Below are 19,258 nucleotides of genomic sequence, written 5' to 3'. Positions count from 1 at the left end.
AAAGAATTTTAAAATGCGTGTAAATAATATATTAAAAATTACAGCCCGATCACCTATATAGAAAGAGAGTGGATGTTTTTTGGCTGTCGTCTCGCACTGATCACCTTGGTGCAACTGATATTTTGCATTGTTATTGGGTATAAATTAGCAATTGTATAGACTATCGGAAATGGATACTAAGCATTTTTAATGTATTACAAAATACCATAATATTATATAAGCGTACCATATATATATTAAATTTAGAAAAAGTCCAACTTTGGCTACTTAGAAGGCAAGGTATTTTATTATTTAATACGCAATACAATTACAATGAAGATGATGGATGATATACAAATAATTAGAACTAACAAAAAATGTGTATATAAATAAATAATTTTTGTCAGTTCTAATAAAAAATCTACATTTTAACTACCTATTTAAAGTCGAATGATGATTTAGTTTATTTTTTATAACTATAATTATTATCGTTTCCGATAATATCAATGATGGAATCTAAATAATGCTTATAATATAATATTATAATACACGTAGACAGGTAGGCACATAAAAACCAACATCTATTCATAAAACAGTATACGTTGTACATTATTCAGTATTCGATCATAAATATTTCCTCAAACAGTACCTACATGTTTTATGTTGTACGTGCTTCCTGTTTTTTATTTGTCCAAAATTATCGGCAAATTGCTAATTTTTATTTCTCTGCAATAGTACAATATAATATGTTACGATTACTGAGTCAATAAATGCCACTTCATTGCAATATAGTTTCGAATAACTTTAGTAGCATTCTAAATAAATATTTAATAAAAATATTTTATCTCAAGCTATAAATCAATTTACTCTAATTGTTTTAATTCTTAAGTTTTAAATGTTTTCATAACTATGAATTTAAATCGGACTTCAAAATTATAATATTGTCTATTGTTTATTTTTTAATTTTTTTTTTATATATATAAATCGTTAAGACATTTTTCATTTTATTCAAATGAAAAACTGTTTTCATAATGTTTAGTAAATAAAATATTATGTAGCTACGGTATTATAGTGGATAAACGAATTTATGAAACGCAGACCGTCGAAGATTCACTGAAAAAAGTGTCAACGTCGCAAAAACAAGATTCAATTTAGAATTTGTTAGTAATTTACCAATTATTTCAACTTAAAAAAATACCTGACGGAACTAATCAACAATAGAACATGCTTTTAAAACATCAACATGTCCGAGTCAGTTGGAAATAATAATTACGAATAGTCCATTTACATACATTAATTTCTAATGTTCAATTAACGGCTACTTTGTTTGATTTTAATTTTATATTATATTTCAATTAAATACTTAAAGGTCATTTATATGTAAATAAATTATTAATACAAAAGACCACCCTCGTAAAAATGTTGAAAAAATACTTAAATAATTTACCTCATCGGTTTCATAAGTGCTTTGTCTCCGTTTGAATACTCTATAACAAGCTTGAGTTGTGTGCCTCCTTCTTTTTGGGCTAAAATATAATATATTCAATATTGGCAAACTAAATATATTATTTTAGCAATAAACAGGTTAATCCGAAAACTCACCTACGCTTAAGATACGCGCACTGGACATGTTTTTTAAAATTAATGGCACATACGTGTCGTTCTTAGGATACATTTCTCTTTTTGATATTCTTGAGTGGAATATGGTTAATGCTGTCGTGTTTGGCCTAAAAAATATTGATATTTAAGATATTAAACACATTCAATTCTAGTAAAGTACATAATATAATAATGATATAATATATATACAATATACATATATGTGTATAAATCATAAATAAAACATCCAAATGTGTATAAGTGTTTAATATTATTTACACAATTTAACTTTTCGGTACTCCTTTATTAAAAAGGACATTTCAAAAGGTATACGAGTCTCCTTATAACGGTTTCGAATGTAAAATTAAATTTAAAAGTAATTAATGGAAACTCTTGGTGGAGATTTCTTCGCGGTTGATTAAAGTGAAAAACGACCCAATTATGCGCCATGTTTTCAGTAATACAGTAATAATAATAATAATAATAATAATGAAATAAAACCATCGGGTTTTATCGCGTGAGAATAAAAATCAAAGATATATGCGCTCTTTTCCTCCTACCTATGCAAGGACTTAATGAGAATTTTCCCATTTTACTTTTTAATAGAAAATATTATTTCTCTGGTCTTAAAAACATTGCAAAATCTCTGAGTTCTTGATAAAACAAAAAGATTTAACTGAACATAATATTTTTATTAAAACCACCTTACAATAAATCTAGTATGTCTGTAGCGTAGAGTTTAAACTATAACATAAAATATTTTACTACGGCAAACACTTAATAAAATTATTAGTTAGGTATTAATTAATATCGTATAATATAGGTGTACACGTCACAATATTACAATAAAACACGATTACAATCTTAAATGCTTCCGATGTTATTCAAAAAATCATTCGTCTTCGACAAACACAACGATTAAGTTCTCATTCATTTATAATTTTCATTTAAAAAGTATTTTCCTTCTTGTTGATTTTTTTTTTTAATTTGCTTTTTATTATGTCGTTTTCACTTTTTACCAATGCATTTGAGAATTTAAATAGTTTTGACTCATAAATGTTGATATTCTTCAATTGTTATCTTTATGTCAAAACGCATAGTTTTACAAGAATGAGTATATAATAGAGTATACAATTTATCATTTAACAAAATATATATGGTAAAAAATCTTTTGTTAAATAAATTTAAAAACAACAAATTAAAAAGTATAGCCATTAACTTATTTTATATATACTTTGATAATAAATAAATTCATTTTTTGTTGTTGTGTTTCAGTTAAACTTGCTGTACAGAATGTACTTAAAGTGTTAAAATACACTGTAATAGGTATTTTTGCTGAGTTTCACTAATAAGCTTTTTAAAAATTAGAATAAAACTTTCATAATCAAACTACATTAGTGACTTAGGTAATAGTAAATAAGTAAAATTTAATATTATTTGAAATAAATATTCCTACGCAAATCCGTATGGTTGTTAATTTGTAAGTTGACAGGTTTTATCTTAAATCTAACATTTTGAAGATAAATTGAAAAATATGAAGTCAGCAATCATAATATAAAACTTATAAAATCTGAAAAAAAACTTGTGTTTAAAATACTTTAAATTTAATATTACATTTTAACACAAATAAACACTAATACCAAGTGCAAAAAAATTATTATTTCAAAATCAATATTTTTTAATCATAAATAACACGGTGTTCTAATCAACAAATATTTAAATCATACTCGATACAATAATAATTAGGAATGCCGAGAATTACAAATAATAACAATATTGAGAACTGTTCTCAATATTAAATGTGGGAAAGCTGCATGTGAAAAAGTTCAAATGTCGAAAAGTGTTACTTTATAAAACTGAATTTACCTTGTTTTTGTATTTTCGGGTATTTTTCAACATTCGAGTGAAAAATGTTTTAAATTTTAACATGTTGATATTGATATATTATTATAATCATTTATCACGTTCGTCATATGGTTTAAATTTAAATAGCAAAGCTAAACGTTATTAAATATAAGACAATGACGTTGTATTAAATGCACCTACTATTATAATGATTGATAATATTAAACATATAATAACTTTAAAAGCCTTCGAGTTTAAATAAAATAAATATTGTAGCAGGGTTTTTATCATACTATGGTTTTGGAACCTAAGTCATTGTTATATTATTTAATTTATGAATAATTTATTACATTATATAAAATACGTGAATATCCATAACCAATATTATAATAAATTGTTTTGAACTTTGTAGTTAAATTATTATATTATAATAGGCATAGATTATCGTACAATAGTCAATTCGTAATCAATGTTCTACATTACTTTGGTTCAATTAAATGTATTAATATAATAACGTTGAAATATTAAGATATAATAACATCAATGTCAAAAATAATGAAATAACTAACAAGTAGCCAATATTTTTTTTTATAAGTACATAGTGATCCAACTAACGTAAGACCTTCGTTACTTTAATATATAGATATCTACTAATAACGTTTTTGGAAATATTTCTTTTGCATAATTTTAAGTCGGAAAAAACAAGTTTTACTATTTTATCGTTATAATTTTGTTAATGGCAAAATGCATTTTCATTACTTTATTCTGACGCAAAATATTTTATTGTAGTACTTTGATGTATAAAAATCAAAGTAGTTTTTACGTAGTCTTAACGAGTAGTTTATGAGATATAAATATTTAAAGTTTAGATAAGCCGAATTGTGTATCCATCAAAATAATAGTCCACTACTCTGATCATTTAAACTTTAAATATCTACTTTTACCTAATAAACTACTTGTCCGAAATACAATATTCACATATGGGTATCGAAATACTTTGATTAATATTCTGCTTCGGCATATGAAATTAAGAATATATGCTGCTATTCAAAAGTGTAAAAAACTTAAGAAACGATAACCATAACAAATCGTAAAAAATCATATTTTTTAACGGATTGAAATTATGTATAAGAAATATTTTTCAAAGTGTTACAGTTTTCTGTAATAATGTGTGTTTTCCGTTAAAGTATCACTCCGTACATACTATATACCATATTATACGCATTTATCTTCTGAAGATCAAAACCAACACCCGAACCCAGTTTATTGTTTACTATTTTTCCAACTATGTTTTTACAATAACTTTTTCAGTTATGACTTTCACAGTTTAACGTACATAGTAAACCGACGGAAGGTCCTAAATCCTAACTGACCACGATTGTCGAAGAATTTTTCGAGTAATTATAATAATATGTTAAAAGTACAGGCATATGTAACGGAGACATTACGAAGAATAGTCGAAATCAAGAGAGGTGCAATTAATAATAAAGTGATAACGTCTTACACGGCATGCTTTAAAATATGATTCTGATACAAAATCGTAATAAGAAACGATACTGTTGTAAAATATAATGCAGTGTAAGTGTGAATAATTATTTAAAACGTATAATCAATTATCTAATTATTTCTCAGAATCAAAATATAATAGATGTATACGAACGTAGTGTTTGACTTTGACATTCTACATGGACACATAAATTAAATACCAGGGTGGTTGGCCAACAAGAAGAGCGCCGTCGTGAGCCGCATCGATAAGTAGATGTACCTAACGCGAGCGAGAACCGACAAAATAATGGTTTAACATAAGTTCCGTTTCCGCTGCAGTCATGGTTGGATGCGTTTATCTCTGTTCTATACCGTGGTCCGCCTATAATTTGTGTTTACTGTTTTTTTGAAATCGCCGATAAAATAGTATGATCTTCGTTGTGTTGTGTTTGGAGCACCGTTAAAATGTTTTGCTTAAATAGTTTTTGTATTCCACATGGTGATAGTATTATCATCACTATTTACCGATTTACCATCCTAGGTCGAAACCGCGAAAAGTAGGTCCAACATGACCTGTATAGTAACAATTCAAAATGTAAGATTCCCAATATATCTATTGGCTTTACATGCGTGTTCGTGTGTTCTTCTCAAGTCCGGGGAAACTGCAGTCAAAAGCAATAACGTACCTGGCCACCTACACGAACGTTTAGCGTTATAGTATTATCATAACAACTCAATTTCTCCAAATAAAAAAAATTAATTTAGACTTTGGTTCTAAAATGTTGAGTTGAATTCAAAAATATAACAGATATGGTTATCTATCGGTCGTTACGAATGGTATTCGAAAAGTCATATCAGTTGTAATTCGTCAGATTACAATATTTTACCAGTGATAAAAAATGTGAAAAATCCACAGATTATTAATGTTTATATTGATCACTTTTCCCATCATAACCCGTTCTCTTCATGTGATGTTGAAAACTACGAGGGAAGTACAAGTATTCAATAGGTACTTCAAAATAATTGTTCGCGATTCCCCATCGCAATATTGTATATTATCCTAATTGGTATAAATGTCTAACCATCCTATTTATTATCATCATTATACACTGCCGTACTACGCGTGCAATACGCCCACGCTGTTCAATGGCACTACGATAGTGATGTGTATTTTACGATCGCCGTGCGACTTAGATAATATGATTTTATTCAGTCACACGACTGCGTTTCTTTAAAATGTAAATGTTCTGTTTTTGAACGTGATGAAATTAAAGATGGACATCCGCGAATAGACGAGTCCTGTATTCATTGTATTATATAATAGGACGGTGCTGCATTTGGTACAATAAACGACATTTGCCGATATCTTCACCTTTTCAGCCGTCCTTTCGTTTTAAGCACGGGTATAGTTCCAAAAACACCGATACAGCCGATAAATCTTCAATCGCGGGAGTGGAGCAGTGTCAAAGAGATAACGCCCCCTTTCCACCCCACCATAGACAATATAGATATCGTGGACGGCGGCGATATAAATTACATAAACGTCGTTTCGTATTCAACAGGGACGGTGCCGGTCATTAATATTCCATATATGTGCGGTTTTTTTCCTCTATCTATGTATATAACGTACGTATACCTTATTTTTTTTGTTTTTCGTCGTTGTTATTTTACCGCGATTTCACGTAGATATATTATTATGTATATAAACGCGCGTAGGTGCCCGCAATGATATTGAAACCACTCGATGGTACGGCAATAAAATAAAACAAAAAAACAATCCGTCTCCGCAGAGGTCTCGCGACGATTCATTGCACAGCGCCAAGAAATTGACCACAATCCAAAAAACATCGACTAATAGACACACAGGGGACCCATAAGTTTCACTGAAGGACAAACACTAGATTATATATTATTTGTTACATGTGTTATTTACGGATATAGATATTTATTGTCGAGCTTCGGCGGTGTATGCATATTGCATATTATATTATAATACACACATATACGTGGATCAGTATCATAATATACGGTGTACATAAGGCGTGCATAATATTATTATTGATATATTATATTTTATGGTACCTAGGCGTGCGTTGTTATTAATATCATTGTTGTTCAGAAGTCCGAAATTATTTTTCTTCGCGTAACATTTCTCAAATCCACCCTACATAGATCACACGTGACGTATGCACAAAGTAAAATAGCAACAGTGAACCAAATACGGATATGTTATTCGTTCTGATATTTAGGTGCATATGATTGAAGTAACTGGCCTAGACGGGCTATACAGTCATTGTTCGAAATTTATGAACAATCATCAATAAAAAAATATATATTTTACAACTGTTCGAAAATAATCATGCGAAGCTTAGAACACATTACACACATACTATACATGTTTGATATTATAACGTTTAGATCAAATTTACATATTTTCAATTCAATGAAGGTATTTCAAACATAAAATATTTTTTTTAGGTAGATAGATGGATCGTTTAAAAATAGAAAACTCTTCTATTATTGTTTTGTTCTTGCCGGTAGTTATTTATTTTGATTATTTTTAGCAATACTAATGTTCTAGGCAGGTTTGCTTAAAATGTTTAACAAAAACATAATATTATTATCTAATTTTTTTCAGCTTTTATATCAAAAACCAACTTAAGAATAACAATAAAGAGGTACCATGTCGTACATTTTGATAAACATAAAGGACAAGTGTATAATCAGACACCACAGATACACGAATTTATTTTGTAATATCTAAAAAAATAATGGTGTCTACATTATACAATATACATATAATATTATATTCTAATATATATTTACCTAATAAATATTATATATTAATATGAAAAAGTATGGATAGTAGGTAAACTATAGAACTCAAAACTTTATAATATTTCGAAACAAAATAAACATAATATCACCATTAACAATTACCATTACCTACAACATGATATAAATGCAATTTACCTATTCTAAACGAATTTGACAGTTTAAAAAATTAATATTTTATCATAAAATATTAAAAATATTATGGTCTATCCATGGTCTACGCTCGCTATTACAAACCAATGAAATGATAAGTCCATAAAATAATTTCACAAACACACGTCGATGAATAATACGCAACATTTTCAATAAAAAAATCGATGAAACCGTTTTTTTTTTTTTTTTATCCTAAATGCATTTAACTTTTGTAAACGTCGAGTGTTTACATAGATTTGACCGGCCTAAGAACAAGTCTGTAATAGAAAATAGCGTGTCCGACAACTACAACATCTCAGACTCGTCACGTATGTGTATTTGTTATTGGTTGGGAAAATGTTATGACAAAACATATTTATGTATTATAAGGTCACAGTGTTTGTTCGTTTACCAATAAGTTACAGCGAGGACGGTACCCATTCGTAATATTTTTTAACGTGATGAAATAACAATGGGAAACATGTTTTTTTCAAAAATTTGTCGCATACAGCTCGAAATTATCATTTTATTTCCTTTTCAGCGTATACGTACAATATTCCGTATAAACATGCATGCGTGCGCATTTGTCACTGCTCGAGACCGCACTTCGGTGTCTCGGTGCAAATCTGTGCTGATGTCAGGAACATAATATTGTAAATTTGCAACCAACGGTAGTAGTTCAGACTTTGGAGTAGGTACTATAGGTATCTTACGTACGGAGCATCTACCTATTACATATTATTATTATTATTATTATTATTATTATTATTGAGATCGAGTGTTTAATTCAATTTATTATCACGCGAAATTCGTGCGGTAGATACCTATATTGTACACGACATACACACTGCGGTACATCATATTCAATTTTATATATAGCCCTACGCCCTACGTCCACCCAACGCATAATATCGCGCACTTTATACGTATAGGTACCTACTGCGCACAAACATATATATAGTCACTGTGTAGGGGCCTATATATAATGCTATTTAATCCGTCAACGTATTAGTCATGTAATTATTTAGTATAGATATCAATGAACACTTTTGTTTAAAATTGATAAAATAAATTCGTTATGATAGTCGTGTCTTTCGTCGCGTGCATATCGTAACAATACGCGTTTCAGCATTTTACACTATACAAACATTTCAAACGATATCGCTGTGGGCGGACGATGTTTTGGTAAACATGAGCGAAATCGTAAAAATAGAACTATGCTAACTTTCTGTGCTCGATATTTTATAATTTTAGTTTTTATATTTTTCTTAATTCTGTATGAAACGAAATGTGAAATTTAAATCTTGATACAATAACAAATGAACAAAATATTTGATCAACTTGACTCGTTCCATTGAATATTCCTATACACGTCTATGTTTTCAAGTATCGTATAACGAATGATTGGACGGAAGTATAGACGAACAATGGCGGCGAATGCGGCTCAATAATATAGATATTTCTCGGTAACAGAAAAAAGTCTGATCACTGATCAGTTGTATTAACAATACCATACTGCAGATCCCCAGAATTTTATGTATTAATATGCACTACAATTTACATGCCAATATACTATAATACACACTTCATAGATACGAGGTACCTATCACATTTCGGTATTTCACACAGAGTTCATCGGCTATATTTGATCAGCCTAGTGTTGAAGCATATTTATTAATTATTCGTATGCATGATATTATATCATGTAATTTTGAAAAATAATATTGGAATACAAAGCCATAAGTGTTCAACTGTATTAAGTGCATATACTATAATAGTGCGTATTGCAATTCTAAATTTTAATTTATTATCATTGAACACAATAAAATAAACGTAACCTAATCTTGTATACAAATATTGAATCGTGCAATTAAAAAAATATTTTTAATTCCTACTTGAGATGAGGACGATCACCGTGGAATAATATGTACGTTTTGCTATTATTCGTTTAGCGACTGCGCATTGAACAGAGTCATACAACACTCGTAAGTACTTATAACTTCATAAGATATGTCTATCATTTAATGATGCTAATCGTCCCATACAAACTCTACTCTGTAACACTAGGTATTATTATAAATTATGATATTATGCAATAATACAGTAATACACGACAATTCTTTATTTCACTTGTTGCGAGATTGCTTTATTTTATTATAATAGAGTTTTAAAAAAAAATGTTTGCTGCTGTTGGAGAATAAGAGTTTTCACCCACCAGAGCTCATAATATTATAAAGTATAAGATACATAAATTATAGTGAATTTCGGTGGGCATTAGTTAATACATGATACCTATATACATATATATATATATATATATATATAATATATTACATGTTTGATCAAATGTTATAAAATGTCTGCCATGCATCAACGTATATTACGTACTATATTAATATTTTTTCGATGTTCCGTATTTCGAATGGCTAAAGCCGATGATTTCATCTAATGAAAATAAATAAAAATCTATTTATTTAAAATATGCAAAGCATTGTGCCGATCTGCCGTGGATTATCAGGGCAAGCTCATTTTTGATTTTCTGCGAGGATTATGTGCCAAGCACTGGAATATTTGGTGCATTTATAAATATTTTAGGATTTTTTTTTTAAATAAAAAGTAATAATATTGTCTTCAACTACTTCGGCGATTCACGCGTATTTTAGCATAACGGTCATCCGTACACTAATGAATATTCATTTATCTACTTACTTATTAATCGAAAAATATTTAATATATATCAGAAGTATAGGTAGACATTAAAATGTGATGAGACAATTTAAAAAAAAAAACTCCAACGGAATTATTTATTATCGAATATCGAAAAATAAATATTAAATTTGAAATTCGATCATATATTTTGGTCACGATTTCGATTTCATCTAATTTATGATAATACACGATGTAATAAGTATTAGTATTAGTATAAGTGTTTTATACCGAAAGATCCAAATAATGCGTACAAAATACAAATTATTATTTCAACTAAAAAGTTGAAAGTTTTTCAAAATCAACAGTTTTTAAATTAATAATTGAAAGTTTATTCAGTCACGTTATACGCATAGTAACCGTCCTTCAAATACTTTAGTTCCAAAGTATATTGATAAACATTTATTTTCAAAAGTTTTAACACAAGCTTAGATTTATTTACTCTTTGCAGTTTTGGATGTTTAGGTTGTTCTATAAAACGTGGTTATGACACAAATGTGTAATTATAAAGTAATTGCGGGAACTAACAATATTAGTTATTAAATTATAATAGGAACGAGATTTAAAGTAAATAGTAACTTAATAGCTTATACAATACAATTATATGTATTATATGCGAGTTGGTCTAGAACCAGATTTAAACATTAATTTACATCGTAACTCATTGTAGTTTAATTTAACAAATTGTCAAATATCCGAACACAAACTTCGCATCTGTACATACCTACTGTGATAGTGTGATCTATTGTGATCTTCTAAAACCAAATATTTCATGAAAATAGACAATAAACAAACCAATAAGGAGGGTCAACAATCACAGGATGTCAGCTGCATAATCATGCATCACGTGCCAAGAGTGCTAATAAATATTAATAATGTAACTACATGTAAGTATGCAACTGCATACTTTTGAAGTACTTACTAAGTTTTCACTTTTTCTGAATATTTTTAAATACATTTAGAAAAAAATATTTTATTTGAAACACTTATTTATGATTTTATATTTAAAAATACAAAATTTTAATAATAATAAAAAAAAGATTAAACATTGTTTAATATGTTTGTAAAATTATATGAGAATTTATCAATTGACTTAGTCTCCACTTAATTAAAAAAATATTTAATCATCGTATACAAATATGTATACATAAAAAAAAACTTACTAATACAAATTTTGACCCAGAATAGTTCACATAAAAATATATTTAAAATATTTTTCCACAAGTATTTTTTTTTTTTATAATAATATTATGATTCTGATGTGCAAAGCAGTGTAGGTACTGTGTTACGGTTACCTACCTTATCGGTGGAAATTTAATATACAGCTATTGGGGGCTAACATTTCAAAATACATAAACAATAAGAAAATGTTTTCGATTCACTTGATAAACCGATGTTACAATTTTTTTTGTTGCAACATTACAAATATATATTTTTTATTTAATAGGTATTAATTATTATTTATTAGTATTATACTTATATCAATATCTATATTTTTACGTGGCAATAATTATTATTTATTAGTATTATACTTATATCAATATCTATATTTTTACGTGGCAATAATTGTTATTTAATAGTGGTAAATTTTCCTGCGTATTTTATAATTTATATTTTTTAAAATAATAGCAATTACAGGTTGTCGAATCAGCTCATAGAAAATGAGACATTTTTACTGAGAAAATATTTTAAGTAAATTTTAATGAACAATATATTCATAAAGATAAATGTAATAATTAATAACTAATTTTCACTTCATTTTAAGAAATTCTTGGATAACTTTTGGGGGCTAATAATCTCCCTCCCTAAATTTTCACCAATGTTGCATGCGTACACGAGTGATTCCGGTATAAGCAATAGTTATTATTATGAGTACTTAAAATCTGTATAATATAGTATTTTCGGAGATGATAATATGAGTGAATTGTGCTTGTGCACTGTACATTAATAATAAAATATAAAAAAACGTAATTGTACGCTGTATTACATCGATGGACATAGGATATTCCGAAGGCACACGAAACTTACTGTGTATCTATATCAGATCTCCATAGATCTCCACACACGAATGCTTACACCATAATAATTTACACACACTATTATCTATAAATTATAATGCATGTTTGGCGGAACCATCGATATAATACTAACTATAACATTATGTAATATTCATTTTATATAGTGATATAGTGCAATACAAAAATACACCATAATATAAGCTTTTCACAATATTATAAAACTATATATACAGTTATATTATACTCGTGCTGAACATTATTAATTAGGTATAACTATTCAATTGGGTACTTTTGACGAATAGTTTTACGATTTAATAACGATGTGTGCTGATTGAACAAAAAACAAATGAAACGTTTTCTGGTTAATACGTTTTTGTATATTATTTCAACGATTTTTGTGCCTATGCGGTTTATCGATTTAAATGAAATAGGTTCGTATATTATTTGACGATGGAAAAAAACATGATGAAAAAATAGAAACATTTAATTTTTAAATATCGTGTGTTTTGAATACATCAATACATTAATAGGGCCATTTTATTGAGTTTTAACCAGAGAGGAAAATGGAAATGAATGCAATTCTGCTTCCAAGCTTCCGCCGCTGCTGATTTAATAACGTTAATCAAATACTTATTGGATTCGCAACGACCAAAAAGCTACGCTACATGATAAGTGTCTGTATAATTTGTAGAGGTATTTTGTGTGTACACACAAACTTCCACAATTTCACTAGAAAAATATTTTTATCCATCATCATTTGATAATAATATACTGCAACGATTTAATTAAAAACTTATTAAAAAAATTAATGCACCGTTAACATGTTGCCAGTATTATATGTCGCAATAAATGGATAATGGTTCAGCACAAACGAAACTATAAGCACAAAATAGCCGTAATAATGTAATTGTATATTATTGTGATTATTATTTACTGTCTCCTATAAGTCACATTTGGAAGTGGATCGTTTCTCCAGAACCGATACGGACCGTGTGTGTGTTTGGTAATTTGTTCGGAGTCTAATCGGCTGTCAAAAATACATATTATAGAATAAAAATCGTTCCACATGAATAATAAATCGATATAATTGTTAATCATGTTGAAAATATTAAGCTGTACGCGTACGCGCATCAAGATAATTGGGGTATAATATTATATTATGTTTTATACTCGACAACAACGCGTTTAATCTGACCTTTTCTTGACCTGACCTCTGATAGCACATTGTCAGTCGGATTCTTTCGGAATAATCGTATTTCATAACATTGACGAATAATAAAACAATATATTAATAATGCAACAATAATGACGAATCGTCAAACAAATTATAATAATAATATATAAACTATAACGACGAGAATCTTGAATAGAAACAAACTAATATAAATCGTACAGCACGAAACGGAGCGTCGGCGTGCTCGTCGTTATCGCTTTTTTTTTTTTTTTAAATACCATACTAGAAAACCGACGGTTAAAAAAAAAAAAAAAACAATATAACATTATACAGTGTGTGCCACCGTGTTTGTGAACGCCGGTGTAACTTTTTCCAACCGGTCAATTCGAAATCGGTGCTTTTTTTTTGTGAATTATAACTGTCCTGGACGGCCACACGTGCGTTTGCTGACGAACGAATACGACAATAAACGGCGGTTCAACACATTTTTTCAGAAAATCCGTACACGCACAACCCGTTCTTTGTATTTCATAACAATATGACAACGAGGACAATCTCAAAGTTTAAATATCGCCAATATGACGATATTATGAAGAATACATATTTTGGCGGGGCCCGTCTGCAGTAATGACGTAATAGCTATGCATATTTGCATCGGTATTTCATATGATCTGCAATGACTGCAGACCACCTATCCACCTGTATGAAAACAATCACGACGGAAAAAAGCTATCTACGCGCAGGAAACCGACTACAATAATTTATATTATCGTATTTCAACGTATCAATGACCCATAGTATTACACCTACGTAGTTTTGCACTGTATTGTGCGGTGTAGTGCGGTATTGTGCGGACGTATGCGTCTAGAGAACGCGTCGAGACAAATGATTCCGGGGAGGTTCACGAGTAAAAAAGTTAAATATGTTTCCACATCTTTAATAAACAAAACGTTGTCAATTTATGATCGTTTGATTATGACGTTTGACGAGTGTTTCTCTTTCGAACTATAAAAAATCGCGAAGGTCAATGTGGATAACGCGTACATGAAACATTTTTTCGTAAACATTTTCGGAAGGAAGAATTAGTGTTCAACCCTCGAAAACCTCATCCCTACATAATATGTTCGTGTCCGGGTAATAGGCATGGAATAGTAAATAATAATACGTTTTATAAAAGCATTGGCGTGTGCAAGAAGGACACTCACCTCAAACCGTCTTCCAAGAACTCGACGACGTACTCGTTGCTGGTGGTGCCGTCGTCGTCCGTGTCGTCGACGATCACGTCCCGGACGACGGTCCAGTCGGCTATGTTGCCGCGATGCCGCCGCGTTTCGGACGACCGGGACAGGCGCTCGGTGAGATCGGCGAACCTGTCGCCGGCGTACAGGTCGGGCACCGCGGGCTTTGGAGGACGTCCGTCGGCGGCGTGCGGATACGGTTGCGGCGCTCCCGGACGTGTCGGCGGCGGCGGCCGGCTTGACGGCATCAGCGTGGACACGACGAACGACGCGGCCGCGTTCCAGGCTGATTGCGCGTCGATGGCGTCCCGGGACCGGTCGGACCGGCCGTGGAAGTGCGACGGAGCGTCGCCGTCGGCCACTGCCTGCCGGCGGGCGTTCTCGTTCTGCAGGTCGACCACGAACAGCACGGTGACCAGGACCAGCGACAGGCAGAAGCCGACCACCACTCGGTCGCGGAGTTTCATGGCGGCAGTGAGTTGTCGTTACGGGTCCGTCGGCGTCGGCGGCTGCGGCTGCGGCTGGCGTGACGGGAACGCGACGCGGCGGTAAAGCTGCTGCAGACGGCGTTGACGAACGGCGGCGGCGTTGGCGCCGGACGCATCGGATCTGCTGCTGCGCGTCGCTGACGAACCGGCACCGGCGGCGGCGGAGTGCCCTACGCCGCGCCCTCCCGCCACCCGACCGTGTTTATACAATTGTTTTATGCTTAAATATTTTTCCACAGATGTTGCAACTATAGTTTTTGTCGCTTTTGTTATCGCTGTTATTATTGTTGTTGTTATCGTCGTCGTCGGTGGGTCACGTTATATTTCAGCTACGCTAACCGTTTTGCGATCGAGCCCCGCGCCCAACGCCGTCACACTGTCGTATCGCGTTCGAGGTCCCGCGATGGCTTTCGGTTCGGTTCTGCCGCCGCTGCCGGGTGCACCGCAGCTGCCGTTATCGCCTCGACCTTTGACCGCCGACGTGGCCGCGTCATCGCCGCGCCGCCGAGTGCCCCACGCGGTCGTCTCTTATAACCGTAGCGCGCGCGCCCCTCCCCTTTCCACCGTCGGACCCTACAACTGCTGCCGCGTCTCGGCCGCCGTCGTGAAGCTCGGGCACATCACGGCCGCCGTTCCTGGCTCTGCTCGGGTCCCGCGATGTGGCCGAGTCCTGTATAATCCAAGTCCTGAAACACACGGTATTTAAATACGTATTAGTGTGGTTATTTCCGTATTCCTATCGAACAGTGCCTACCATTGGCGCGCACATATTTATAAATTATAATAATATTAGGTAACGATTATTATAGCGTTCGTATTTTATTTGACACGAAAGTCTTCCGCTCGGGCGCAGTTGAAACGTCACGAGAAAACCGCACGGCGCTGTTATTATGCCATGTTATATAAAATCGTATGCGTGTAAAACCAAATGTACCTACACCTATGTACACCATAATATAAGCGTAATTCACTCCATAAATAATAATAACAATAGTAATAATAGCATTAGTGTTTGCCAAATAGGTGCTACCTACCTGCGTGGCTTCAACAACTTTGTTAAAATCAGTAAACAATCTACTCAAATGCCATAAAAATCAGTGATCGTTAATCGTTATGACGAAGCGAGTGTCGTCTGCAGTTCACAACAATGTTGATTATAACGCAGTATAATGTATTATTGCTTTACTTGTACGGAAATATCAACTGATATTATAGTTTATGAAAACATGTGCTATTACTGTTTGTTTAGTTGGTTGTGATTTTATGTGTTCTGGCGGTTTTTACAAACGAGGTCACGTGTTCATCGCCGTTACACGCATTATATTATCGATGCACACCTGCGTGACGACGACTCGATGATATATTTATAACACTGTAAAAGTGTAAAACACTCCAATAATTAATACTAAAATATTGTATAGCGATGCATTGCTAAATATTTTCGTGGGTATATGTATTTGTCACGCAAGTAGGTGACAACCAGTGGCGTACCCGTTGGAGGGACGTTGGCCCCACCCCCTCCTGTGAAGATTTTTTAGCATAATTCATATGTAATTTTGGTTTTGAATTCATACTATGGTTGAAAGTGAGGTATATTTAGTAATTTTCTTTTCCCGAAAATCATAGGTCTGGTATAGTTGTGACCTACGCCACCGTTGACAATGGTAAAAACACTGCCATTAAGTCAAAAAAATTTTTATTTCTTGCGGCCCTTATGTTATGACTGTCACTTATTAAATACAACTGATACAAGTGCTTAATACTTTTGAGGATAATCTTTTGTGGATATTTATTGACGTATTGTAGTACTTTATCAAATAAAAATCATGAACACCCGATGAAATATGTGAAAGGAAAAGATCACACATTGATGACACATTTTATTTTTGGAAACTTTAATTAAGAAAAATTAAATTAAATTAAATATGGGTACCCATGAGCACCTATAAGGTAGATAAAAACAGTTAAAAAGTCATCAAATTATTATTTGACATATGCCTGATATTTACCTACTAAACAGGTAGGTATCATCTGAGAATTGAAAATTACAAATAATTAAAGAATATCGTGTATAAGTATCACCACGTATCATCGTGCTTTTAGATTATATACTAACAAAAACTTACAGGAGTGAGTATTGCACTATCGTCATCGTCGTCACACGTATAATTAATTTTCTGCAGTACACGTCATTTTGAGCGCAATCGACTTACGGTCGTAAAAGGATTCTAAATCCTCAACACTTCCCATAAAACAAAAACAACTAGATAGGTTGTGCCTATAATATAATAATATTATGTTGTTACAATATTACACAGAAGCGCGTGTTGAATTGGCTCGAGTTGGCGAGCAACAGGTGCCGCCGTGCGCCGTCCCCGCGAAAGTTATTTGCCCTGCGGGACCGCCCCGCGCACGCAAATATTTAACAAAGATCAGGTGGTGTATCAATCGCTGCTTTTACAATGCATAATATCGCAGAGATATACATTTCATTCATACACAACGTTATTCAAAAATTCTCTCGACTGAACGTAACAAAAAAAAAATATATTTATAGGTATGTTTTTATTCGCTTATTACTTATTAGTCATTTCAACTTATCATGGTCGTACTCGCGAGGGACTGGGGTTCATGGGGTTTAAACTCCCCCCCCCCCCCCCCCAATTGGTCTTTTTTTTACGTTGCAGGGTTTTCGGCTAATATAGCACCCCTACATAATATTTTTCTATAAATTGTTCACCCCCCCCCCCCCCCTTGAAAATTCATGAGAACGCCACTGCCACTTATCCATTCAATTGTTTGAAAACCCAATCGAAGCCCCAAAGATTATTAGTTCGTCATGTAAGTCCGGGCTCGTTCAGTATAAGTCATATTTTCTGCGGCGCAGACTCAACTATACAGTGTATAGTAGTACTGTATTAGAGTTTATTATTATCTCGTATAATACGATTTTCGATTCGTTTTGATCATAGATAATTATTTTCGTTTTACAAAATTCAACCGTTGACCGTATTCTAAACGCGTGTTATAATCACAATATTCATATTCGCGACGAGTGACGACATCTTAATATCAAAATCTTCGTGACGTTAGCTCGTTCCGTTGGTAATGCTCATTATATACATCACTATACATATAATATAATAATGGAGCTATATTCAGCTATCTAGTATCTATGAATTATGATAAAATGTAGGCTGCAGAGTGCAGGACGTCAAAAGTCAAAACCAACACCCAACAGACGATATCGACACCTAGGCGGCTCGGAATAAAGAAGTCGAAATATTATGATTTATCACATTATCCGAGAGTTAAGACTAACATTGATTGTAATCGACTGCATTGGTTTCAATATTAAATAATGTTTGTTGTTTTGATTGTTGATATTATTGCGGTCATAATAAGGTTAATAATTATTGCATGTTCTCAACAAACAAGTATATACAGTGAATTCGTAGAAACATGTAAAAATAAAGATTCTAAAAAAAAAAGCATAAATGTAATAATTATAATAATAATAAATGCGATTAACATAATAATATTATCATGACGAAATCGTAAATGTGACGAACATTTTAAATAACACTATACAGCCAACAGATAATCCGCGCGTTATCGGTCCGTTCTGTGGAACATAAAGTATTAAACAATGACCCCTATATGTGCCACGTATTTAAAATTTTAAGTTATAAAACAATAAATTTCAACAGCGTCGGCTTGGCTCGCTTTTAAGGAACAGTCATTTTAACGTGTTATTAT

At 32.2% G+C, this 19,258-nt stretch overlaps 1 protein-coding gene across 2 annotated transcripts in view; it reads right to left on the bottom strand.

Annotated features, from left to right (window-relative positions):
- LOC132946386 (extracellular serine/threonine protein CG31145) overlaps nt 1-19,258 on the bottom strand; it is a 69,314-nt gene that overhangs the window by 14,797 nt on the left and 35,259 nt on the right. Inside the window, exons 1-4 of one of the 2 annotated variants that reach the window (XM_061016376.1) lie at nt 16,534-16,656; nt 14,979-16,185; nt 1,582-1,706; nt 1,427-1,505 (exon numbers count right to left, since the gene is read on the bottom strand). In XM_061016376.1, the coding sequence (XP_060872359.1) occupies nt 1,427-1,505; nt 1,582-1,706; nt 14,979-15,478 (704 nt within the window). In that variant the 5' untranslated portion in view covers nt 15,479-16,185; nt 16,534-16,656. Of the gene's footprint in view, nt 1-1,426; nt 1,506-1,581; nt 1,707-14,978; nt 16,186-16,533; nt 16,657-19,258 lie in introns of those variants that run through there. The other variant, XM_061016374.1, reaches the window with a different exon arrangement.

The sequence above is a fragment of the Metopolophium dirhodum genome, chromosome 6 (genome assembly GCF_019925205.1).
Source record: "Metopolophium dirhodum isolate CAU chromosome 6, ASM1992520v1, whole genome shotgun sequence".
Classification (NCBI taxonomy): Eukaryota; Metazoa; Arthropoda; class Insecta; order Hemiptera; family Aphididae; genus Metopolophium; species Metopolophium dirhodum.
This window is presented reverse-complemented; position numbering and strand designations above follow the sequence as displayed.